Here is a 26,672-nt window from a genome sequence, read left to right as displayed (position 1 = left end):
GGGCAGAATTTTCACCACTGACATTTATATTGTAACCAGTTCTCAAGAGAAATCATACAGACACCAGCCTTTTACAAGCCGCTTTGGTTTTGGTAGCCTCCTCAAGATCACTAGGAGCTCATATGCCTGCGTCTGCGGGAGTAGGCATATCTGGTTAATGTCAGTCAGGCAGTAGAGTTAAAGGGAAATGTGCTGGGAGCTAATAACTAAATACCATTAGGTCTTACTGCTCTGCACAGCCTTAGAGCGTAGCTTTTCATAAAACCTAGAGGCTGCTACAGACAAAAGTGGTTTCAAGGTATTTTGAGTAGTTCTATTCCTTTTCAGCTGCACTAACAGAGATGTAGCAGCATTTTTGATAAACAAAGCCCTCAGGAGCCCTTAGCAGAAAATACTGATAGCCTTGTAATCTGCACAATTCTATTACTCAGCTACTGGATAATCAAACCATAAGCAGTGCAGGTTTATTCAAGAAAGCAAAAAGTAAGCTAGAAGAAATAGTACTGGCGATTGGAAGAAAGCTTACGCATACCACATAAATGTTAGTTCCAGGAATAAATTGCCCAAACAATTGCCTACATTATATTGACTTGCTCTCAGATGAAGAAACAGATGAAATTCAGTGTAATATGTCGGAAAGAGTTCTTCAGCCTGTTAAAAAATCGTACAGGTACGGAACTCCACAGTCACTGAGAAATTGTTTAGAATGCGACTGTGTGATGCACACAAAAAGCCCTCATCTAGAAGCCTAAGCCTGCTACCCATAAGAGATGGTAATCTGCGTAGCTTCCCTTTTCCTCTCCCTTCCTTTGGCTGCTGCATTATGATGATTTTTTGTTGTCATTGTGGTTACAGAATCACTGAGGAGGGAATTGGGGCTCTCCTCCATTGAAAAAGCATTTTTTATTGATCCTTCTTAAGTGAGCTGATGTACTCCTGCAGAACCATGGAGAAAAAATAAGCATCTGCTGGTGCTTACTTCTGCTTTTGAGTAATGCTAATAAAGATTAGAGATATACAGTAAGAATAAATTTGAACTTTGATTTTTTTCCCTTGGAGAACTAACCCTAATGTATGAACAGAGATATGATGTGAATTTTCAAAGTTGTTAGGGTAGTGGGAATTGTACTGCTGTGTACACCTTTCTGTCATTCACAAAAAAAACACCCTGATTCTGATATATATCTCAAACTGTATGCACTGGAAATCAAACACTATTAGACAAGGCAAATATTTACTTGCATGAGCAGTTAATAAAATTATTCACAGAACAGCCACATTTGTATGAAACTGCAGGATCAGCAAACTCAGAGGATCCTGACTCCTTTGAAGCCTGCCTGCATACTTTCTCATGTCAGTATGGTATTCTAAAAAGTTATTATCACTAAAAAGTGCAAAAATATTTAGCTTTCAAATTATGAAGCAACTCCTTTATAATTGCTCTTGAGATTTAATTGGTAAGGTGGAGACAATTGTTTTCCATAAACTGGAAATACTAAGCTCTTATTTTAGAAAATTCACATGCATCTGCTTATGGGGAAGAAATCAACAAATCAACCACTTATGTTTGTTTAAATCAATATTTGCTTATCTTGCTATTGTCTTATGGTTTCAGCTATCACTGTAGCATAAACATTGAGTCAAAAGGTTGCTTGGTATTAAATGCATTTGAAACTCCGCACGTTCAGAAGTTCAAGTATCATTACAAGGTTTGTTTTCTTGAGAATAAACCAGTAGAGAAAAAAATGGTATCAGGATGACAGAGTAAACTCCAAGGAAACTTTGAACACAGGCACAGAGAAAGCAAAGTTGAGACAAGAAAAACTTCAATAGTTTCATTCTTAATGCATACACAGTGTCATTATAAACCTGATCATCCAGCTCCTGCGCAATAAGTGTTCCATTGTCCTCCCCAGAAAAAAAAACAACACCCAACCACAAATCAACCACAAACCTCCCCCCAAAAAACAACCCCCCAAAAAGAACCAAACCCACAATAAAAAGGTTTTCTACATCTGAAATGAACTCAAAAAGAGATTTCAAAACCATGTGCTGATTTTGCAGAACTTCAGTAGAGTTAGAAAGTCATAAATACCATTTTGAAAACTTGTAAGTTTTAAAACTTGTAAATGAGACTCAAACTCTGGGACACAGAGTACGATGTAGGGTTACATTAGCAGATGTGTCCTGAAACAGCTGTGGAGGTGATTCTGCACAGAGAAAAGAAGGCACTGAACTGAAAAAAAAAAAAACTTTTTTTTTTTTTTTTTTTTTTTTTTTTTCAGCTGTAGGATCTCTGTCCTGAAAGGAGTTCCTACCTCAACCACCCTGGAGCTAATTTGCAATTTTAGTACAAGTGCCCGTGTAGCTCTTCAGAGCTACTGAGTCAAGCACCTTGCTTTCAGTTGTGTCCTCAGAGGATGGTAATAGTTGTTCTGTAGTACGTCAGTGCTTTTAATACCAATGAATAGCAAACATGCCTTTTTATAATAGCAACGCTAATTGCTATATACCTGTATTACCAGAGACCTTGAAATACTTGCAGCAGGCAGCAGCAGCAAAGCAGCCATTAGCTTAACCATGAGATACGGTAGGCTTCCAGGACATCGGAAGCCACTGGGTGGGAAGTGACCTGAAAGTTCTTCTAGTTCCATAGGGCACCCGAAACAGCCTTACTTTGTAGCTGCTCTGAAGGACACTAGTTTTCCTACTGCAGGCATGACTCAGATGCGACTTTCCATGACTGTGTTCCTTACAAAACACAAAGCAGTTGCTAGATTCAACCATGTAAGCAATGACTGAAATATAGCTAATTCCAAAAATCCCTCTAAAATGAAAACCAGCTGATGCCGCCCGCAGGTATGTCCCCTCCTTTTTCGTGCTTCCATCCTTGTTGGGATGTCGAGTGGGAAAACAGAAAGCAAGCCCCAGATACAGCGTTTCACGATACTTAACGTCTCAGGCCATCCCTCTCCCCTGCGTCCTCCTAACTTACTCCAACGGGTGTGCGCGGGGTTGCGGCTGGTGCTATTTTGGGGGCTTTTCAGTGTCTGTGAGGGTTTTCTGTTTTGTTTGTACGCAGCCCGCTCCCGTTAGCCCCGACGCGCTGCCGCCTGCCCGGGGCCCCTCTCCCTCTCACCCTGCCCGTGGCCCGCCTGCCCGGGGTCCCTCCAACCCCAGCTCCGTGCGCGGCGGGAGGAGGATCGTTCCCGCCCAGCCAGAGCAGGGGCCCGGCCGCGCCCGCAAACATTAACCACGTGCCCGTCCCAACCCGTGGCCCCTCGGGCACCAGGAGGGGAGGTGGCAGCCCCTCTCCGGGTGAGGCGGGGCCGGGCCGGAGCGGCTTCCCTCTGCTCCCCTGGGGTGGCGGAGTCGGGGGGCCATGGTCGGCTGCTGCTTCTCTGCGGAGGAGAGGGAGTCGCAGAGCATCAGTGCTGAAACCGCGCGGCAGCTGCGCCGAGACAAGCGGTACGTCCGCCGGGAGCTGAAGCTGCTGCTGCTGGGTGAGTGCGGACTGCCGTCACCCGCATCGGCCCGGCCCGGCACGGCCCGCCGGGTCCTGCCTGCCCCAGGCGTGAAGACCTGTTCCTGTTGGGGTTCTGCTAGTGCGGGGGTCTGTGCTGGTGCAGGCAGGGCTCGTTTCAAGTTGCCCCCGTGCGGCAGGGCTGGGGCGGGAGCGGCGGGTGCCGCTGCCCGGTGCGCGCAGGGTTGGTACACAGATGGTTCTTCTTAGAGACAAACCAAACCTAACCTAACCTAACCCAACCCAGACCAGCGGGCGCTGTGCGGACCCCGCGGTGTTGTGTACGGGAATCCTGTGGTAAGAAGTAACAAGGGAAATAGAGCTGCAAGCTCGGTAACGGTGTTTGCGCGCCTCGCCTGCCTCGCGGTGAGGTGCAGCGGGAGGCAGCACCAGCCTGCTAGCGGCACTGCTGGGAGCATCGCTCCCGAGGCACCGCTGCCTGCGTCAGCCACTTGACTTTCTCCCTGAGTGCTGTTCCGCTGGTCGTAGTTCAGCTTGGCGGATGCGTTGGTGAGAGCTCCACCGCAGATGAAGCTGGCGGCTTTCAGCCTCTCGGGTTGTTGCTGCTCCATGCAGACGCAAACACGCCTCCGTTAGAGCTCTTGCTGCTGAGATACAGGCGGGGGAAAAGAAGCCCCCAGGAGTGTCTGAAAGAAAACAAGACACTTAGACCTATCAAATACAAAATCGTAAACTAAGGTGAAGTAGCTTCAGTCTAGGGAGAGTTTTATTTTTCTCTGACAAACAGAAAAACAGCTCGATGCAGAAGGTCCCAGGCATCAAAGCTCGCAGTGTGGGAGCAGCATCTCTTGCTGTAACCAGTGCCAGAGGAGAAGTCTTGTGTCTCCAGTGGTGCCCTGTCCTAGTGCTTACACTCCCTTGCTTACTCTACTTTAATCTCTGCTTCAGTCAGGTCAAGATGTAGCGGCCTGCATAGTGGAACTCACCAAATAACTGGCCAGGCTGCACACACTAAAGTTTTTATGAACACTGAACAAAACTGTTTATCATGAACTAAGTCTGAACTGACTGCTCTCAGTGTTAATTAAAAAGTGATTTGAACAGGAAACCCAATAAAAAAAAAAAAGGAAAAAAGAAAATGAAACCCACTAATACTGACTTGCTTTCAGTGCCTTGTATCCCGTTGCTACCATCTTTGCCTATTACCTGCATAGAAATCTGTGGTTATGGTGAGGAGAGCACATGGATAAACAGCCCTTGAGAGGCAGCAGTTTTAAGAATTTACATAAAAATGGTAGGCTGTCAGTACATTGACTCCTGATGGGAAGTAGGAAGATCTCCAATCAGACAAGACCATGACAGATTTGAGTGTAATAAGGATGCATATTTGATAGACTTGCTGTTGTAGCCCTTTATTTAATATTAATCACCTGGAAGAATTCATATGGGTTGTCTATGAACCTTTTTTTTTTCCCCCCTTCAGTTTTAGGCCATGTTTTGTCAAGAAAACAGAGCAAAAAACAGGTTCAGGCTTTACTGAAAGGTTTGCTGTTACGCATGGGATGCTGTAGTCACTTATCAATTTTCCCATTTAAAGCATAAGGTTAACAGAAGAAATCATGAAGCTACGGGACTGAGCCGTGAGATGCTCTCACATGCTTTGGAGGTCCTAAAATAGCAAAGGAATTGATCAGCACTGCTTTTTTGCATTTCTCAGAGAAGTGTCCTGTGTTTACAGAGGGAATACGCACAAGCATGTGTATTTTGATTGGCTTCTCACTGCAGGAGGAAGTCCCATGAAGACTTATCTGATTCTGAGAATTGGACCATGGTCTGAAATACGTGATGGGCGTCCTTCTGTAAGAACTGTCTTCCTAATTGTGCCAAAAAAAGAATGAGTTTCTAAACATACTCAACCGTAATTTGGTATGAAGCAGTCCAGTTTTACGTTTTCACTTGGGGACAGAAGCACTGTGTTAAACCAGGAATTTGCATACAAGTAGATGAAGTGTTCTCTGGCATTCATTGCAGTAGCAAGACATCTCTTTCAACCTGTTGTTTCCTTGAAAGAAGTGATTACATTTCTCCAGGAAACACAATCTTTCTGAGAATGGGAGAGTTTTAGATGTGTCAGCTCAGTTTAATCTTTTGAAGGCACTGGACAGGCTGACATTCATGGTTGTTCTAAAACACAGTTTATTATTTTTGAGTAAGAAACCTGTCTGTGATGAAACTGATAACGCATTTGCATAAGTCAGAAAGATACAGAGAAAGGAAATATATCCATGTAAGTCTAGTGATGGTAGAATCCATCTTAACTGACGTCCTTCGTAGAATCATAGAATCAGAATAGTTAGGGTTGGAAAGGACCTTAAGATCATCAAGTTCCAACCCCCCTGCCATGGGCAGGGACACCTCGCTCTAAACCATATTACCCAAGGCCTCGTCCAACCTAGCCTTGAACACTGCCAGGGATGAAGCATTCACAACCTCCCTGGACAACCTATTCCTATTGTAGTAGATTTGTCGCAGTTAATCTAAAATAGAAGACTGTATTATTTAATCCCAAATAAGCATTTTTTGGTTTAATAGTAAGCTCAAAGAGCCAAGACTGAGCATCTAGAGTGAACAGGATTTTTTTTTCTCGGTACACTAATGGCTTTGCATGGTTTGTCAGTTTTCTGCTGTAGGTCTTGTAATTGCCAGAAACACTCTTTGATTTTTTTTGAATGTGGGTTTTAAGCATCATTTTCATACTGTCAGTAAGCAGATCTGTCTGTGGTGAATGAAAGGCTGGTGAGAACCTTAAGGGCTCAGACAGAGCTGAGTTAATTAGTGTGACTGTACCTGAACCCGTCTAAGTCTTGGAGGGCACAGTGAAGACATCTTAGCCTGTGCAGCTCCATAACTCACTGCAAATACAGATCAGATAAAAAATGCTGCTGTGTTTCAGCTCCTAACTGTTAACAGGCAACTGTGGCTCTTGGTTTGTCTTTTTGGGATGTGTGTGCTAGAGGAGTGCTTATTGTGCCTTCCTCCAAGCTCTCTGCCTGCCTTTGTCAGACATATATTCTTCCTTATATCCAACCTGAACTTCCCCTGTTTATGTTTAAACCCATCACTTCTTGTCCTATCATTACAGTCCCTGATGAAGATCATAGAATCGGCGCCCAACCTGGGGAAACAATAGCATAGTAGGCAAGGCAGAATTAGAATTATCTGAAGTGATTGTTTTACTTAAAAGGGAGATTAGTGGGTAGTATAATGTAGTCATCTTTACTCTTCCAAAAGAGAAAGAATGAAGAAATGAATTATTTTTATGTTATTAATCTTCTGTTACTTGCTGAGTGATTTTTGTTAGGACTGCCTTTGGATACTTTGTTCCACCTTATTTGCTTTGTTTTTCTTTGTATAAGTTATGTTTTTTGCCTAATACTAGTGGAAAGAAGTACATTGAGTAGTATCCACTTCGAAACAGAAATACAAGGACTAGCTTAAAATAAGTACTCAGAATTCCAAAGCTCCCTCATTATGCAGGAACACCATGTATGAAGTACTGCCCACTGAGCTCATATAAATGAACTTGGGAGCTTATGCATCGCAAGCTTTGATTTCTGAAATTCTGAGGAACTGCAATTGAAAACCAAAGCCTGACTCTTGTCTGAGTTTCTCTCTGAGGAGCTGTGGCTGGGTGAACTAAGCAATATATTGTTTTGCTTTCACAAAGCAAACAAAATACAAAGCAAACATACATTCATTTTATCTAATTTGGTATGATTCATAGTCTTTTCTACGACCCTTCCCAAGTGAATGACCTGCTTGACTGTTCATATAGATTAATAAATTGCTCTGTAATATCACAATCACAGTTTGCTTATATAGTTTTAACTAGATCAGATGAAATGATGATGTACTGTTTTTAATGATCTGTGTAGTATTCATAAATATATCTAGCTGGCTACTTTCTCTTTTTTCCTCCACAGTAACTTAGTGTGAGTGAAAGCACCCAAAGAAGCAAGGACTGCTGTATGCCATTCCTTTACTTTCCTTTCTTAAGGGTTGCTGTAACTTATCTTTATTGATTTATAGCTACTATTAAATACAGTTTTCCTATTAAAAAAATCCAAAAACCCCTCAAAAAACTCCAAAGTCTGTCATGTGTCACCAGGTCACTTTTTTTCCCCGCTACATAAGCAGAAAACATCTCCAAGTAATAGATGTTGATTTTATGTCTAGTAAGTGCTGAACCATGACAGATTAGTGATTGGCTTCCGCTTGAATGTGAAATGATAGAAAGCCACTATTAATTTTGTTCCTTTTTGGTTTGTGGTCAACCAATAGTCAGTTTGAACCAAATAATGCTTCTGAAGGGGCACTCCTGTAGGAAAGAATAAAACATACAAACTAAAATATTGTCCTGGGAAACAGTTTAGCTCTACGTTATGCAGTAAAATATTAAATACAAGCTCTAGTTGTTATGTTTTCCTTTTTACTTTTTCTAAACACTTCTAGATCTAACAGTTTTTCCACTGAGGAAAACAAGTTAGATAACTTTTTATGAGCAGTAGTGTACGAATTCTTGCCTCAAGAACCGTTAGTTTGAAATGTATCTTCAAGGCCCTTGAGATCTATTTTGCCACTTCCTCATGTTGTAAATGTACTGTGTTTAATTTAATCTCTTCAATTTGGGCAGTCGTCTAAGCCTGCAGCTTCATTTGCAAACATCAGAACCGGATCAGAGCTAATCTGGAATTTGTTTTCCAGAAGATGTGGACATAACCTTTTTTTTTTTGCATGCAGAACGCATGTTGTGGCGTCCAGCATATTGGAAGCTTATCTCGGCTATGTTACTTTTCTCTGGCTTCAGTTTGTTTCAATGTATTTGCATGTTGATCTTTGGGTTTCTTTGCATTTTTTTCTTTTTCTCTTTTTTTTCCCCAAAGGTCCTTTGAACTTCATTTAAAAGCTGTTGCATGTAGCTGCCTTTGCAAAGTAAGCATTTGGATCAGTGTCATGGAAGGAGAAAATTCTGGAAAGATATTTTTATATTGTTTTGGATCAGGCACCAAGTATCACTAATTGAAGTACTTTACAAATGTATGTGAATATTTTCCACCTCAGTGCCAGTAGGAGTTACTTCTGGGCTTGTTTTGGAAGAAGTGATCAACTTGCTGCTGCATCCTGAAGACTCTTAATGAGCTCAGTTGTTCAGAAGCCTGGGCACTGAGAAAGCTTACTCAAAGCATGCTTTGGGTTTCTCCTCAGAAGGGTTCACTCATAACTGTAATGTTGTGCATGTTGCTACTTCAAGTATGCTAAAATGAAGTTAAAATTTGATTCAAATAAATAAGATTTCATTCTAAAATTAGAATCTGATTACAATAAAGTGTATAGAAAGTCTCAGGAAAGAAACTACTGGTAAGTAGCAGGTAACTACTAATCTGTTTTACCCTAGTACTTCCCTATTTTCACTTAGTAAATTCATTTACCCTGTGATTTAAAGACCCCTGAAGATTTTTATTTCTTTGCTGAGCAGATGACCAATAAAAAAAAAAAAAGAAAAAGTGAAAAATTAGTTTGTATTAGTATCGCTTATCACTGAAATTTCCATTCTCTATGATACTTAAGTGCTGAAATGTAGCAGTAGCTTACAAAATTTGTTTTGGTTATGTGTTTTAAACTGTGCATCAAGTGGCCTTTGAGCTGTCTTGTATCTTGATGACTTTCTGTAATTATGCTTTGCCTCACATCTGTTGCGTATATAGAATTCTGTGTAAATTTAGATGAAGATTTTGTAGATTTAACTTCATTTGCAGTGTTTCTTGAAAGAGTGAGCTAACTTCTCAGTATGTCTAGCTGTGGTTTTCTGCCTGGCCCTGTTCTACTACTCAGATACATAGTTTGACGTTGACTGTTGACTGGATCTCTTGTTTCTTTCTTAAATAGGGACAGCATTCCGCTTTTATTTTTCTGAAAAACTATGTCCCGTGAATCTTCCATCAGTTCCTATGAAAAGCAGCACTGCAATATCAGTGCTAGAAGAACTGTAAGATATAGTTGAAAAATTAATGTGCCAACATATGGCAGCCTATTATGAAAAATCTGTAAAATTCAAGTTATTTAAATCAGAAGCAGGGAATGGTATTACAGTTTCTTGGACATTCCACTTTCCACTGCTGCATAATTAACCCAGAGTTACAGCTGCACCACAGGAAACTTTGAAATTATTTTTCCCTCACTTCTGCTTGCAAATTCTTCACTGATACATGAGTTGAAGACAGCACAGGGAGGGAACATTTTCCACTTAAAACATACGCACTTAAAGCAAGTATCAAAAGCAGTGTGAAAAAATGATAAATGATAAAAAGATAATTATGTACTCATTTCCAATCTGTGGATAATTATGTACTTACTTCCAGTTGCTGTGCTTAGTGCAGCAGTATTAGTGTTTGAAGTCACGGGGTTCTGTCCAAAAAAAGAGGAAAAAGGAACAAAATTTGATAATGTGCTTAGTATCTTGTTTGTTTTAAGTTTTGTTGTAGGAAAATTAAATTTGATTCCTCTTTAACTCAGTGTAAATTAAATATACAAGCTTTTAAACAAAAAACAGGACGTAAAGGCGAGCTTCATTAGCTGTGATTTGCTTGTGTTTTCTCAAATGTCCTTTTGAAACCAAATCTTTTTCCAGTTGATTGAATAATCACTACTTTGTACATTTCTTCTAATACTCATAGCTAATAGACTCATCATATAAAATAATACAGGGATGATTAACTTTCTCTAGAAGCATTTTGAACTGTAAATAGGAAAACAGTCTTTGCTTGAAAATTAATTGCTGCATTTTAATTTTTTTTTGTGACTGCAGGTAGTAGGCTTTGCTGTCTGAACATGGTCTCTTCTGCATAGTAGTGGTGACTGTATTTTAAATCAAACTCAAGATTCTAATGATTCTATGATTCTGTGATTCATTTCTTTCAAATACATTTTACTCTAGTTCTATTGAACCTGCAATTTTATCAGGCCAAGCCTGTAGTTATGAGAAAAATTGGAATCTTTGGTAAGATTCATTCAGATCTCTGCACATACAGGATTCTCACTTGAAAACTACTCTTTCCGTATAATTAGGTTTATAGGATGTCCTTTTTGTTAAGAGAAAGAAGAAAGGGAGAGAATGTCTTGCTTAGAATTATGAGCTGACTTGAGCACTGGCAGTCTGTCCCTGAAATTAAATTGATCATAATTTCCCATGGAAAAGACAGGAGCTCGTTTAGACTAGAGCGCCCTACCATCCTGTTACTGCATGACACAGAGAGATTTCAAACTTCCGTTCTTGTTTTGAAACTGTTTACATGCTGAAACTCAAAAATAGGTGAGTTAAAAGCAGTTCTAATGGATTTAGGAATATGTCTTCTATATAATGCCGTCTAGATCTAGAGAAATTTAGGTGTTAAGGTGACATGAGAGATTTTTTTACTTCAGAATGCTTTTTAAAAAAAAATGAATCTTTAAATGGATATGTTTTGAAGGGCACCAGTTTCTTACAAAGTTGTTTTTAATTGTAACATTAAATAGTCTGTTATTGCACTTGATGCTTTTTAGTACTTTTAAACTTAATGCATCACGAATTTCTTTTAATGAGGTGTACTTTTCTCTGTAAGAGTAGAAAATTTTAGTTGTAAGTTTGAGATTGTTTTATTTTGCACTATTATGTCTTAGTTTTATGATTGTTTTCTGTCAGTGCAGTCTGTAACATTGTTTAATTTCTTAATCCCTCACACTTTAAATCCTGCAATTCTGATCAGCTAATTGTCTTTAATACCTGGATGTTTGAAAATCTCAGTTTAAGCACTGGGAATGATAAACAGAGGATCTTTTTGGGGATTGCATGTTACTTGTGTTTTATATTTGGCTATGTGGAGAAACAGCTGGCACCCTGTGAAATGCAGACAAAACAGAGGAACCTGCTTAGTACTTGCAGTCTTTTTATGGCAAATCGTGTATGTGAAGTATTTCACGCTTTAGAGCTTGTATCTGAGGTAGAGACACACACATTAAATGCAAAAACTATTTTTGGATTGAAAGAAGCATGATGATAACGGCAAGGGAATGGTGGTACAGTATTTCAGGGGCATTCTTCAAGCCTGAATTCAGATGTTTCTGAATCGTGACCTAAGAAACCAGATAAGATACGGAGATGATGTGTTGATCCTATTGCGATCTAGCATAAAGAACTAATATGTGGCTGCTTTGAACAGATTAGGGCACTATATCTTTTATCACCTTCTGAGGAAAATATTGTGTGTATGACCAAGTACGCTGTTGTGTGAGTCTGGTTTTTAATTGTTTTCTGGAGGAGCTACTGGGCATTTTGAATCTCAGCATTTTTCGGCTACTAAATTTGCTGTAATCAGGCTGTAGTTTTGATCGTTTGACAGTTTTCATTAGGGCCGTTCTCAGCCGAGATCAGTAAATAAATTTTATCCAAATTGCATGATTTGCCAAAGTGCGTATGTAGCATGTGTTAAAGCAGTTGAATGGCTTCACTGTGCTGAGTATGCTTTGGAATTAGAGTGCAATCCCTAACTATTATCTGTTTTACTTAGTAATTCACCATTACTAGGAGTAATGGTGTGGCTATATGCTTTAATAAAGTGGATATTTTATCAGTTTTTGCTTTGTAAAACTCATTGGAACCTGTGTTCACATGTGCAGTCGAGGGAGAGGTGTGGAAATACCTTTTAATGCTTATGTATTACAAATATTTAATTCAAGAATTGTTCTTAAGGTCAGAAAGATTACTGAGAAATCCTCAGAAACCACTGTGAGAGCTTCTTTGATTAGATTAAGTAATTCTAACACATCTTACTTAGAATCCACAGAAAACCCCTGCCTTAGACTTCAGTATCGGAATGATATTTATAAGAACAATTTTTATAGAATCATAGAATAGTTAGAGTTGGAAAGGACCTTAAAATCATCTAGTACCAACCCCCTGCCATGGGTAGGGACACCCTCACCCTAAACCATGTCACCCAAGGCTTCATGCAACCTGGCCTTGAACACCGCCAGGGATGGAGCATTCACAACTTCCCTGGGCAACCTATTCCAGTGCCTCACCACCCTCACAGTAAAGAACTTCTTCCTTATATCCAATTTAAATTTGCCCTGTTTAAGTTTAAATCCATTACGCCTTGTCCTATCACTACAGTCCCTAATGAAGAGACCCTCCCCAGCATCCCTATAGGCCCCCTTTCAGATACTGGAAGGCTGCTATGAGGTCTCCATGCAGCCTTCTCTTCTCCAGGCTGAACAGCCCCAACTTTCTCAGCCTGGCTTCATACAGGAGGTGCTCCAGTCCCCTGATCATCCTCATGGCCCTCTTCTGGACTTGTTCCAACACTTCCATGTCCTTTTTATGTTGAGGACACCAGAACTGCACACAATACTCCAGGTGAGGCCTCACAAGAGCAGAGGGGCAGGATCACCTCCTTGGACCTGCTGGTCACGCTCCTTTTGATGCAGCCCAGGATACAGTTGGCTTTCTGGGCTGCAGGCGCACACTGCTGGCTCATGTTCATTTTCTCATTGACCAGCACCCCCAAGTCCTTCTCCGCAGGGCTGCTCTGAATCTCTTCTCTGCCCAGCCTGTAGCTGTGCCTGGGATTGCTCCGACCCAGGTGTAGGACCTTGCACTTGTCATGGTTAAACTTCATGAGGTTGGCATCAGCCCACCTCACAAGCGTGTCAAGGTCCCTCTGGATGTCATTCCTTCCCTCCAGTGTTTCAGCTGAACCACACAGCTTGGTGTCATTGGCAAACTTGCTGAGGCTGCACTCAATCCATGTCAGCGACAAAGATGTTGAACAAGACCGGTCCCAACACCGATCCCTGAGGGACACCTCTTGTTACTGGTCTCCAGCTGGACATTGAGCCATTGACCACAACTCTTTGCATGCACCCATCTAGACAGTTCTTTATCCACCGAGTGTTCCACCTATCAAATTGATGTCTCCCCAGTTTAGAGACAAGAATGTTGTGTGGGACAGTGTTGAATGCTTTGCACAAGTCTAGGCAGATGACATTAACTGCTCTATCCCTGTCCATCAGTTCCGTAGCCCCATCATAGAAGGCCACCAAATTGGTCAGGCAGGATTTCCCCTAGTGAAGCCATGCTGGCTGTCACCAAGCACCTTGTTGTTTTTCATGTTGTTTTCATGTTTAGCATGCCTTCCAGGAGAATCCACTCCAAGGTTTGCCAGGCACAGAGGTGAGACTGACTGCTCTGTATTTCCCCAGGTCATCCATTTTCCCCTTCTTGAAAATGGGGATTATATTTCCCTTTTTCCAGTCTTCAGGATCTTCACCTGACTGCCATGATTTTTCAAATATGATGGCCAGTGGCTTAGCAACTTCATTTGTCAGCTCCTTCATTACCCGTGGATGGATTTCATCAGCTCCCAAGGACTTGTGCACGTTCAGGTTGTTAAGATGGTCTCGAACCAGATCCTCTCCTACAGTGGGCCCAAGGTCTTAATTCTCATCGTCCCTGTTTCTGCCTTCCAAGACTTGGGTGGTGGGGTCAGAGCATTTGCCAGTGAAAACTGATTCAAAGAAGTCATTAGGTACCTCAGTCTTCTCGAAATCCAGGGTTTTTTTCTTGACTACCTGTGACTGCTGTTTTTTTGATGGGCTCCCTATGATACCTTTTCTATGTCCCTGGCAAATGACTACAGAAGTAATTTTTACCAAGTATATCTTGTCTCTTATATTGTTGTTTGTCTATTTGTCTGTTACTTCTGGCTCTGGAGTATTGTTTTGTAGTAGTTTCTTAAGTGTTATCTGTAATTTACATTGAAAAGTTTACGTATGGACTTGTTATATGTGACCACAAGGGCCTCTATGGGTCTTTGAGGCTATATTTTTCTTCACTGCAAACTGTAACCTCTGGGTCTGAGTTACAGTCATTTACTTAGGGGGGTTAAAACTTTGCATTTCGGGAGCACTTACTTATTCTCCTTTTTGTCTATTTGGTAAGATTCATCCGGCTGTGCTCAGTTTATTGTAACAGCCACAGGAAAGCAATAATAAACATGTTGATACATGTTTATATTCCCTGGGGGCCACAGTATAAATGATTTTTGTTACAAGTTATTTTACTTTTTTGTGGGGGGAGAAGTGTGAGTCTTCTCTTGATTTGCCCTTTTGAGTTCAAATGTCAATATGTCAGTAATGGCGATTTTGTTTTCAGGTTATCATGGTTTTCATTGAGCTCATGACCCAAAATACTGTTTAGCTTTTGCCAGTTTACATGGGTGTGTATTACTGTATTCCAAATTATTGTATTTGCATGTTACTGGACACAGACATCTTTTGAAGTCCTATAAGAAATTTGTAATGGTTAGTTTGTATACTTTCAATCTGTTGAGAATCTTCCCGAGGGTCCTGAAAAACAGTTCTCTTTTATAAAATACCTGTATTTCTTGGCTAGGTTGTAAGTTTGCACTGTGCCATCTATCTCAGTATTAATTTTAGTGTTCACATAATAATACAAGTGTCTTTGAGGTCTTTCAGCTGTTACAGTTACGAAGGATTCAGTACCAGTAGCTGATTGGCTCCTGCTTAGTTCCTTAGCATTAAACTCTTAATCTGTTTTTTAGTTACACTGTGCAAGATCCTGGCTTCTTTGAGGTTTGGCAATGGTTGTAGGTTTGAAGTCTGAGTCTGAACTTAGATATTTGAACCTAAACCACATTGAATGACTATTTCTTTGGTATTAGCAGCTGAGGAGACTGGTATAAGGGACACTTAAGCCTGACGGAAGGATGATATATGTTAATTAGATGTGTGCAAGTGTTATGTAATTCAGTGATCACTTTAATTTAGGGATTTGTCACTGTGGTAGTACCCTTTGGGATGTAAATCTAAACCAGTCTATGCAATGGTGAGGGATATTAAGGTCGTAAGTGGATGCAGATGGTTGGACAGGCATGCAGTAGCATGTGGTTCTGACCTATTAGAGAAAGCAGTTATTGTCAAGGACCTGCAGTGGTAAATGGCTTTGGCTAATGTCAGAGCCACTGTAGAAGCTACAGTTTTGGTACCTACATGCTCATAGAGTCTCACTGAAGGACCATATGGCATTATTCAATGAAGACTAGCTGGAAATTGACTGCATGCAGTAAGTGATACCATTATGGATATGATCTGGTTCAGTACTGTATTGGAACCTAGTTCCTTAGATTCAGTGGTGTGGTCCTCTGAGCCTGGGAAAACATTTTTGTCTCATAGGAGAGATTTTGGACCTAGAGACAGAGGTTGGAGAATCATGTTCCTTAGAGACCTTTCCCCCCCCCCCCCCTTTTTTTTTTTAAATCACTTTACTGAAAACAGTAAACCCAGGAAAGAGGATTTTCACCAACCTAAATTAATTCACCTATTCTTTCACTTGCTATGCTATATAATCTGGTAAGGTGTAGATCTGATTCAGACACTTTCTAAGTAACCTCACAGGAATGAGGCCCTTATTTAACTATTTTGTTTTGGCACAGCGTGTGTGCACTGGAGCCATTTCTTCCACTAACAACTAACAGCATAATGTAGCAGACAGTAACATGGAGTTCTTGTTGTCTGATGGATTTTGTCAGTTTTAAGCAAGCTTTTTCTTGTGTTTAATTCTCTTTCCTGCTTGTATAGTACTTACTATTACACACACAACACCAAGAATACAAACTGTTACTGGCATCATCCAGGACATCCTGCAGCAGCAGCAGATTTTCCATTAGGACTTTAAAAATAAATGCAATATTTAAAATTTTAATGAAGAGAATGCATTTATATGATGAAATCTGATTATTATTTATTGTGAGGATTAAGAAATCCTGGGAAATTTGGTTCAAAGAAAAGATTAGAGTATACCTTTTGTTCTTCCTTGAACATGCATTTGTTCTGCTGGATACATAATCTAATTTAGTGTAATGGAACGTGAAGCCTGGATTATCTCTGAAGCTGTTGTAGCCAACAGAGATTTGCTTACTAGTGCATAGCTACTTCTTCATTGCCAGCTAAGGGAAACTGAACATGCGGCACCAATGGAAAGACAGACTGGAGGCTGCCTGATCCAGCCTCCTTCCCTGAAGAAAGGGAAGAAAGAGAACGGTGTCTGGGAAGGAGGCGGATTGGGATTAGAAAACTACACAGCTGTGTGGGACTGTTACATGATTTCTTATAGTCTATGTTAATGTTACAGTGATTGAAAGGAGTAAACTTCAGTTTGCTGAAGTCGAAAGAGAGACTTTGCTGACTTTTCAAGGAAGATTCAATTTACTGTGAATATTGTAGACAAAAATAACAAGCAGATTTACCTTTTCCAGGAATACTAGTAAAAGTATATTTAGAAGCTAGTATCTTCATCACAGAAGAAGCAGAATGATTTTTGTTAGTAGCTTTGAAGCATAAATAAACAGTCCTTGGATGAGTTTGGGAGGAAAAAAAGAAGGTGAGGGAAAACCTCGGAAACTTCAGTATGTGTACCTCAAATCAGTTCCTTGATATTATTTATCTTGATTCTTATTATTCAGTAATATTTTCATTATGAGTAATTTAGAAATTAAAAAGACTAATGCAAAGTGGAGGAGCGTTGCTCTGCCACTGTGTGCAGTTTGCTCAGGCTTACCTATATTCTGCGTGCTTGTCTCACTCTTCCTGTGTAAAACTTTTAATTATAAACTATGGCAGCTTTATCTTCATTTGAATTTTCATCAAGCTATTTGGTAATTTATTATTTAGATTCTTTCATTCATATAGTTTTGCATTTCTTAAAATCGGGAATATGTAAAACCTAAAAACTACTGGTCATGGTTGATAATCTCCTTAGGTTACTGCATTTTTTCCACTGTTTGACTAGTTTTTCTGCATTGAATTGGAGAGTATTCTACTACAGTTTCACTGCCAGCATTTGAGGCAGAGTGTTTTGGGATTTTCTGTTTGTTTTGTTTTTCCTGTGACTAAAACCAGCTGTAGTCCATCCGGAAAAGAGTGAAAGAGGTTTTTCCAGTTCTGTTCTGGGGCTCAAAACAGACTGTTTCCACACCCCCACCATATTTTTTGCCTCTTACAGAAGTGGTGAGACTTGGTTTTAGCTGTATAGGGTGTTGTGGTTTTTTTGTCTACTTTCTTGTTTGGTCTCTGTGAGAGAGGAAGACGCATAAACATACAGAAATGAGAAAAGAAAAGCCCACTTATTTTTCTGGACTATATATTTGAACCTGCTTTGCAGAAATGCTTTAGGCTTTTGAGCAGAGAGATCCCTGGTGCTAAACAGAAGGGAAGCTGGGTGGTAGAGCAAGTTTTGAAGGTTTGAGAATCACCTGTCACAGCAGAATTCTCCTGGCTCAGTCAGGGCAGGAGGATTAAGTTGAGAGGATGAAGGTAAGGCTAATTTAGTTCTGAACACCAGCATCCTATTGTGAAGGTTTATCGCATTTTAGAAGCATTTTTACAGTGTACCTATTTCAGTGCGTCTTAGCACATTGGCAGCTTCATTCTTATGGATGCCATTCTTACATCAGAGATGTTGTTACAATGTCCTTTGTTGTGGAGAACATCTGGGTTTTGCAAGAAGTGCCCAGAATCCCAGCTGTGGTGGAGGGAATCAAAGGAAGAGGAATCAGCACAAGAGTGAGTGCTCAGCTTTGAAAGATGGTGTCTGGTCTTCAAATTGTGCACCAGAACTCTTAATACGTTGTTCTTCATGAACAGTAAGGGTACTGGGGCCCAGATCATTTGTTGGTTTTTTGGTAGAAAAAAAAAATAAATTAAAAAGTGCAGTACACTATAAAGAGCTACAGGGTGATTGCTTGGAAAATTCTAAGAAAGGAAGCTTCCCTTTCATGTTTATTCTCTAGAACACTGTTGTAACAGAATTTTAGGGACTGCTTCAAGATATATTAAGGCATTGATTATTAGTGTTTTTTCCCTGGCAATCACCTGTTGCTTGATGGTGCTGGCCAAAGTGCAACATTAGAATTTATTGAGGAAAATTATCTACTGATCAGAAGACAGAGCAATAGCAAGTCTGTCCTCTTAGATGTTCATATATGTTGTGATCCAGATAGGGTAAAGCAGTTGACCATCACATGCCTTGGTATACCTTGTTTTCCAATGTGTGTTTTAGTTGCTGTGGCTTTATTTGGTGTCTTTTTTACATTACAGTTCAATTTCTTGGTATTAGTAGTAGTTTGCAATACATATTTGCCTGAATGGTTTCACAGAAATGTAGCTGGAAGCCTAGAGATCCAGAAAATACACAGTCTCAATAAAAAAGAAAGATGAAGACTGGGAAGAATATAGTATGGAAATACCTGTTGGGTCTTTGCTATTTATTTATTTCATAGAATCATAGAATAGTTAGGGTTGGAAAGGACCTTAAGATCATCTAGTTCCAGCCCCCCTCCCATGGACAGGGACACCTCGCACTAGAACAGGTTGCCCAAGGTCCTGTCCTGTCTGGCCTTGAACACTGCCAGGGATGTTTCCTGCTTGGATTCTTGGGAAGACTGTGTTTCAAAAAATACTAGCTAAAATGAGGAAGGAAGAGGGCTGTGGAGGAGACCAGAAGGGGGTAGGAGAGAACGTAAGAGAGAAGGGTGAAACTGGGAAGGGGTAGAGGGAGGATGGAGAGAAAGAGGGCCTGAGAGACTGCAAAGAGAGGAAGGTGGTTTCACAGAGAGCATCCTGTCAGTTAGTCTGCACGCTATGTACTTTCTTCTCTTTTTCCTTTACATTTAGAGAACATGCTTTCTCTTAAATAACAGCATTGTAAAATAGAGCCTTGCTGGTAGTAGTTTATTCAGCTGCTTGGTTTCATTTAGTGTGTGGTGCTAATATAAAGCTTCTTTCTTAACACTGAAAAAAATTGCTCTGTATTCTTGTATCACGCTTATTTTCAGATTTCTGCCACATGAGCTTCAGAACCAGAAGAATTTCATGGAGTTTTGCTATTCTGTCACCTTTGAATTTGGTGATGATGTGATAATTAACTGTAGTATCAGCATTTTATATGATATAAATGAACCTTCATATTCATATTATTAAAAAAAAACCCCAATATAGCAAATGTGTATTACATTTTTTAATGATTGCTTGCCCCATTCTGCAACTTTTTATGACACTCTAGTCACATCAGTTATACCATGTTTGCGGTGGAAATTCCCTGTCATTTATTTGCCAGTATCTGCAGTAATAGTCTGGTATGAGGGCTGTGCAAACAATAAACTTTCATATTGGCCCTGTTTATCACAGTGTCTCTCAGTCAAAGATGAGATTTCAGACTACCACTTCATTAAAATATTTACAAACATGTTAGTCTGTATCCTGTCCATCACTAGACAGACTAAATTCACTTTGAAGTGAATAGGATCCACCTATCTATGTCAAAAGCAGGATATGGCCTTTTACGGAGCAAGGTTGCTGTGAAGGGACACACATCTTGGAGTTTGTTATGAAAAAACATCTCATCCCTAAGTATGTTTTGTGAGCCATCACAGTTTGAAATTATTGTGTGTATGGGCTTCCAGTAATGCGTTCACTGGGAGTTTTAATGCAGTTCTAGATTTGATCATAGAGTGCGTACATTTATAGGGAGGTAATTTGCTATCTTTTTCGAATGACCCAAGACTCTCAAATACAACTTTTGAGTTTTGTTTTTTGTTTTGTTTGTTTTGTTTTGTTTTTTGTTTTGTTCCCTCCCCACCCCCCCAGGCATGTGCTATTTGTAAATGATCATGTCCCATGCTTGGCACATTAATGTTGTAAGGTGGCCTTTGCTGAAGCCAGTCGCCTCAAGGTGCTCAGGAGTTGTAGCCACAGCAGTAAAAGCACTTGGCAGTAAGAATTGAGGAAGCTTTACAGAAAGTCTGTCTTCAGTTTGTGTGTATGCTGTAGTCAGTTTAAAATCAGTTGTTGGAGCAAATGAATGTCATCTGAAACAACTCCAGTGGCTCCTGATGGAAGAGCTTTGAATCAATGTGCGCATATATATAGATTATATCCCATTTTGTAACACTGAGCTAGGCTTCAGTGTCTTGTTGCTGCTGCCTAGTAATGACATTTTGCTGCTCATGAAGTGCAGTCTTCACTGTTTTATGGATTAATCTGGAAAACAGACTCAAACTAAGCAGGATTTTAAAGTAAGGTGTTAGTCTGAAACAGGACACTGCAATGCAGAAGACTCAAGAAGGATAGACCAGTTATTGCCTTTCTTAGCTGTCTCACAATAAGTAAGGAGGATTACTGACAGTTAATCTGTAGGCAAATTTTCCCTCAGCTGTGGTGTATTTTCTGTCCAAATACAGCATAAATTTGCCTCATCATTCTATTTTATAAATGAATATACCAAAATCTAGGTTATAATGTGGACTACTGGGTATAGCTTGTACATCTAGTGAGACAGCCTTAAGTAGCCAACCTGAGTTTGAAGTGGGTGGCCTCTGTTCTGTAGTAAAAGTACATGATTTGGGGAATATTCAGTGTCAGTTAATTATGAGTAATATGAGACTGTTGTGATTTCTTTAAAGGAATAACGTCTCATGATCTCTGATAAACAAAGCAATATTTGTCCTGTCATCTGCTACTGTAATTCCTGAATTCTGTCATAAGTTTAAAACTTGAGACCTAGCTACAGCTACAGCAGTTTTATAATAGTGAATTCGTATCTTAATGGAGTTCTAAAGTTCAGTAAGGAAAGAGACAGATGATTCTGTCTTACTTAAGGGAAAGGAGCTCTGCAGTTTAGGAATCTTCATTCCTATAGAAATCTGTAAGGACTAAAGTAAGTTATGCACACAACTTTCGTATGATGGTGGATTAAGAACTGGCTGGATGGTCACACGCAAGGAGTTGTGGTCAATGGCTCAGTGTCCAGCTGGAGACCAGTAACGAGTGCTGTCCCTCAGGGATCGGTGTTGGGACCGGTCTTGTTCAACATCTTTGTTGCTGACATGGACACTGGGATTGAGTGCACCCTCAGCAAGTTTGCCGATGACACCAAGCTGTGTGGTTCGGTTGATATGCTGGAGGGAAGGAATGCCATCCAGAGGGACCTTGACACGCTTGTGAGGTGGGCTGACGCCAACCTTATGAAGTTTAACCATGCCAAGTGCAAGGTCCTACACCTGGGTTGGAGCAATCCCAGGCACAGCTACAGGCTGGGCAGAGAAGAGATTCAGAGCAGCCCTGCGGAGAAGGACTTGGGGGTGCTGGTCAATGAGAAAATGAACATGAGCCAGCAGTGTGCGCCTGCAGCCCAGAAAGCCAACTGTATCCTGGGCTGCATCAAAAGGAGCGTGACCAGCAGGTCAAAGGAGGTGATCCTGCCCCCACTCTGCTCTCGTGAGGCCTCACCTGGAGTATTGTGTGCAGTTCTGGTGTCCTCAACATAAAAAGGACATGGAAGTGTTGGAACAAGTCCAGAAGAGGGCCACGAGGATGATCAGGGGACTGGAGCACCTCCCATATGAAGACAGGCTGAGAAAGTTGGGGCTGTTCAGCCTGGAGAAGAGAAGGCTGCATGGAGACCTCATAGCAGCCTTCCAGTATCTGAAAGGGGGCCTATAGGGATGCTGGGGAGGGTCTCTTCATTAGGGACTGTAGTGATAGGACAAGGGGTATTGGGTTCAAACTTAAACCGGGAAAGTTTAGATTGGATATAAGGAAGAAATTCTTTACTGTGAGGGTGGTGAGGCACTGGAATGGGTTGCCCAGGGAAGTTGTGAATGCTCCATCCCTGGCAGTGTTCAAGGCCGGGTTGGACAGAGCCTTGGGTGACATGGTTTAGAGTGAGATGTCCCTTCCCATGGCAGGGCTGTTGGAACTAGATGATTTTAAGATCCTTTCCAACCCTAGCTATTCTGTGATTCTATGATGGTATTTTTCAGAGAATTCATTCAAGTGACTTAAATGATTTAGTACTGAGTAACATTGGTGCATGAGAAAAAGGGTTCCTTCCATGTCCTGGTGAAACAGGACATGGAAATGGTTGAGGTACTGAACGCTTTAGTTGCCTCAGTCTTTACTAGTAAAGACATCAGAAAAGTCAGAAATCTATGGGCCCAGAGACAAGACAGAGAGTGTGAAGCAAGGAAGACATCCTAGGGGCAAGAGTATCAGGTTGTAGAATAATTAAGCAAACTGCGCACACATAAGTTCATGGTCCCTGGTGGGGCAGTCCCAAGTACTGACGGAGCTAGCCATGCTTGGTAGTCTTTGTGAGGCCACTCTCAATAATCTTTGATCAGTCCTGGTGGCTGGCAGAAGTGCCTGAGGACTGGAAGATGTGACCCCCATCTTCAAGAGCAAGGACCAAGACACCTACAAGATGGTCAGCCACCCTCAATCCCTGGGGAGGTGAGGGAGCACCTAATCCTGGAAAACATTTGCACATTAATGACAAGAAAATCAACCAAGGTAAAGTCATGCTTGAACAACGTGATAACCCTCTACAATGAAATGACTGGCTTGGTAGATGAAGGGCAAGCAGTGGATGTTGTCTACCTACACTCTGTAAGGTTTTTGACACTGTCTGCCATAAGATCCTCAGAAAGAAGTTGATGAAACATGGACTGGATGAGCAGGCAGTGAGGTGGATTGAAAACTGACTGAATGGCGAGGCCCGGAGTATGGTGATCAGTGGCACAAAGTCTAGTTGGAGGCCAGTAATTGGCAGCATATCCCAGGGATTAGTACTGGGCCCAGTCCTGACTGATCCATCTGGCTGATGCAGCTGAATGTACCTTACCTTCAGTTTTGCTGATGGCATCGAACTGGGAGGAATGGCTGATAAACCAGAGAGTTGTGCTGCCATCCAGACCCTCAAGACCTCAGGATGCTGGAGAAATGGGATGACGGGAACCTCATGCAATGAAACGAAGGGAGGTGCAAAGTTCTGCACCTGGGGAGGAACAGCTGCAGGCAGTGGTTGCTGTTGGCTGGCTGGCTGGCTGTAAGGCAGCTTTGCAGTAAAAGGCTGGGTGGGGGTCCTGGTGGACACCAAGCTGAACAGAACCAGCAGTGTGCCAATACAGCAACAAAGGCAAATGGCATCTTGGGCTGCATGAGGAGGAGTGTGGCCAGCAGGCTGAGAGAGGTGATCCTTCCCCTGCCCTCAGCATTGGTGAGGCCACACCAGCAGTGCTGGGACCAGTGCTGGGCTCCCCACAGGGAGGGTTTCCCACAAGAAAGGAATAATCACAGAATTGTTGAGGGTTGTTGCTCCTGAGAAGTTCCTTGGTTTCCCATTTAAACTGTGTCCAGGTGCTACTGTCAGTTCCATAGGATACATCTGCACTTGCATTGTCTGTGATCTCCTTTTCTGTTTTTTTTTTTTTTTTTTTTTTTGTAACATTATTTTAAAAGTACTTCCATTAGTTTGAATAGTAGCAGACTATTGAAGGACACTTTGCGGTGGCTGAGGGGTAGCTTTTGCATGTTAAGTGCATGAACTATTTCACAAAGCCCCATATTTCACATGCAAAGCCTTGGAGAATTAGACTGGAGAGTGTGAGTTTTGATTCCAGTGCTGATTTTGTTCTGGTGCTTTCTTTGGAGGTTTTCGGAGTGACTTGAAATAGTGGAAGAAAGAGTAACTTCATACCGCACTTTTATAGCACACAAGACCAGAATAAGCTATGGAACTTTCACTTTATATAATTGTTCTTTGCTAAAAATATATGTATTTAAGATTTGGGTTTTTTTTTTTTCTTTTGTAAGAGTCCTGTAATTGAATAGCTTATTTATAGTCATATAGTCCACTTTTATTTTTAGTAGCAGAAATAACATCAAAATAGTGAGTTATTTAGGTGTCAAATGTGGTGCCAGAGCAGAAGCAGACATTCATCTATATGTGTAGCATTAGTACATATGGATTTATAAATCATTAAAAAAAAAAAAAGTGGGTTTTGTGTGGGGTTTTGTTGTGTTGTTTTTTTTTTTTTAGCTGAGCTTTTGTAGTGATTATTAAATACGTTTGGAGGCTCTCCCTCTCTTAATTTAACTTCAGAAACTGCAAACCTCTTTTACTCTTAATCATGTTCCCTGTCATCAGCAAGGGAAAAGTCACCAGAATGTGGTTGTAACATGTGGGATTTTAGAATGAATGAGGGCTGTGTTCCTGGTAACAGATGTGGAATATAATTCTGAATCCCACAGAATACGAATGGAGCTTCTGAAATAGCTGCTGGGTTTGGGGGGTGGTTTTTTTTTTGTTATTTCCCTGTCCCTGTGCATCTGTTCCTTGACCTCACCCTCTTCCCTTCTCCCAGATTTGTTTATACATTTATGGAGGGGGGTTGTATTGCTGGTTAGTAAAAAGTAATAGATAATGCTTCAAAATATTGCCTAGCCCAAATATCAGGAATGCTCAATAGTAAATGAACAAAAGAAGTGAAAACACTTTATTTTTGAGCTATAGTCCTATTGGAAAATGAACTAACTGTGTATGTGTTGCCAAGATAAAATCTGCTTTGGCTTTTGCCAGGTCATTAAAAACACAGTCTTGTCCCTGCGTTGTAGTAGTGGAAATGGTTGTGGCTTTGTTTTCATGTAACTAGGAGCATTACATTGTGAAGCTTATTTTAGCATTTAATATGGTACCTTTGGTAACTACTGTGGAAGTAGTTTACCAAATGGGCAGAGTAGTCCTCCAGGATTACTGGATGACTCCCAAAGTTTTTCCTTCCTAATAAACCTCAAAAATTTCCTTTCTCCTGCTCCAGATCTCCTCTTTGAAATGAACAGAATTTCATTCTGCATTAATTTTTGTGCCACTGTTGTTTAAAAAAAATATAATAAAGATTTGTTGCTCCAACCTTATAATTTTTCTGTAAGTGAGGTTTATTTACTTAGAAGACCTTTTTATTATGTCCACATCTGGTTAGATGGGGCTTGGAGCAACCTGGTCTTACGGAAGGTGTCCCTGCCCATGGCAGAGGGGTTGACACTAGATGATCTTTAGGGTCCCTTCCAACCCAAACCAGTCTCTGATTCTATGACACTTGTGCACTAGCAGCATTTACTTCTGAATATCAAACTGTTAATCCTAAAGTTATAAAAAGATGCTTCCTTCTTTTGGTTGAATAAGCCTAACAACTGCAATACAAAATATTAGTTCAGTTTATAATGCAGGCAGCAGATCTCCCAATTTGATTACTAAATGTTGGTATCTTTATTCTTATAATTATTTCTGCCTGTGAATAACTATTTTTTTAATAAAAATGGCCATTTTTCTATAAAGACTCTCAGAGAGTCAGCCTGTCGTGCCTGCCTGGGACCAGAGGATTGAGGCCACTGAGTTTTTCATATGTGGTAAGTCAGGTATTGCTGTAAATGTGATTTTGCCAGTGGGCCTTTTCCATTGGTACCTCATAACTGGATGAGAGGTTTAATACTAGATGCTGGTCAATAGATGGCACATGGCATTGAACATTACTTTTGTAACCCTGTACCTTACCTATTTTGCTGTAGGTATCATTGCCATTACAGGGTTAGTAATGATGAAGAGCCACCCATACTTCAGTCATTTGAGCTGTTCAAGTGTGGATCCAGGTTTTACAGTAGGCTTCATCACCTCTGCCAAATGTTCCATAATGGTAGTAGGCTTAGCAGAATTGGCTAGTTAGAACTGGTTAGAACTGAGTTGCTCTGTCGTTAGCAATTACATAATGTAGTAAAACATTACTAGTTTTATTGTGGCTGTATTCGGAATCTGCTCATTGACGTAATTAAGGTGCACACACAAAGTCTGTAGGAGAATGAGTGCAAGGTTCTTTGTTTGTTGTTTTGGATTTTGTTTGTTTAATAACTTGTAGTTTCCTTCCTAAAGATTTGAGATATTAGACTTAGCAAATAATTCTCATTGGCAGAGGAGCAGTTGAGGGCAAGAGAGACAGTGGCCAAAACAAACATAATGTTTTATTCTTTGAATTAACTCTCAAAAGATCCAATATTTAATTGAGAAAAAGGATTTGGGTAGGTAACACCTATGTGGCAATCATATGTTGGAAGCAGAGGGGAAAAAAATGAATGCTTGAACTGAGTAGAAGGAAGATAAATATGTGACCTTAACAAATATAGTTGTCTGTCACCTTTTGAGAATATTCTGTCTCTTGACCTAGTCAGTAAAATATGTAGTCTACAT

The 26,672-nt window shown here is 40.7% G+C and overlaps 1 protein-coding gene across 1 annotated transcript in view; it reads left to right on the top strand.

The window, feature by feature from the left end:
- The first annotated feature begins 3,338 nt into the window (after positions 1-3,338).
- Positions 3,339-26,672, top strand: part of LOC133221429 (guanine nucleotide-binding protein subunit alpha-14-like) — a 40,160-nt gene continuing 16,826 nt past the window's right edge. The window contains exon 1 of the mRNA XM_061370304.1: positions 3,339-3,503. Coding sequence (XP_061226288.1) covers positions 3,383-3,503 — 121 coding nt within the window. The 5' untranslated portion in view covers positions 3,339-3,382. The remainder of the gene's footprint in view (positions 3,504-26,672) is intronic.

The sequence above is a fragment of the Neopsephotus bourkii genome, unplaced genomic scaffold (assembly GCF_033783945.1).
Source record: "Neopsephotus bourkii isolate Nb327-2 ecotype Australia unplaced genomic scaffold, CSIRO-AGI_Nbou_v1 NB_1535, whole genome shotgun sequence".
NCBI classification, from domain to species: domain Eukaryota; kingdom Metazoa; phylum Chordata; class Aves; order Psittaciformes; family Psittacidae; genus Neopsephotus; species Neopsephotus bourkii.
This window is presented reverse-complemented; position numbering and strand designations above follow the sequence as displayed.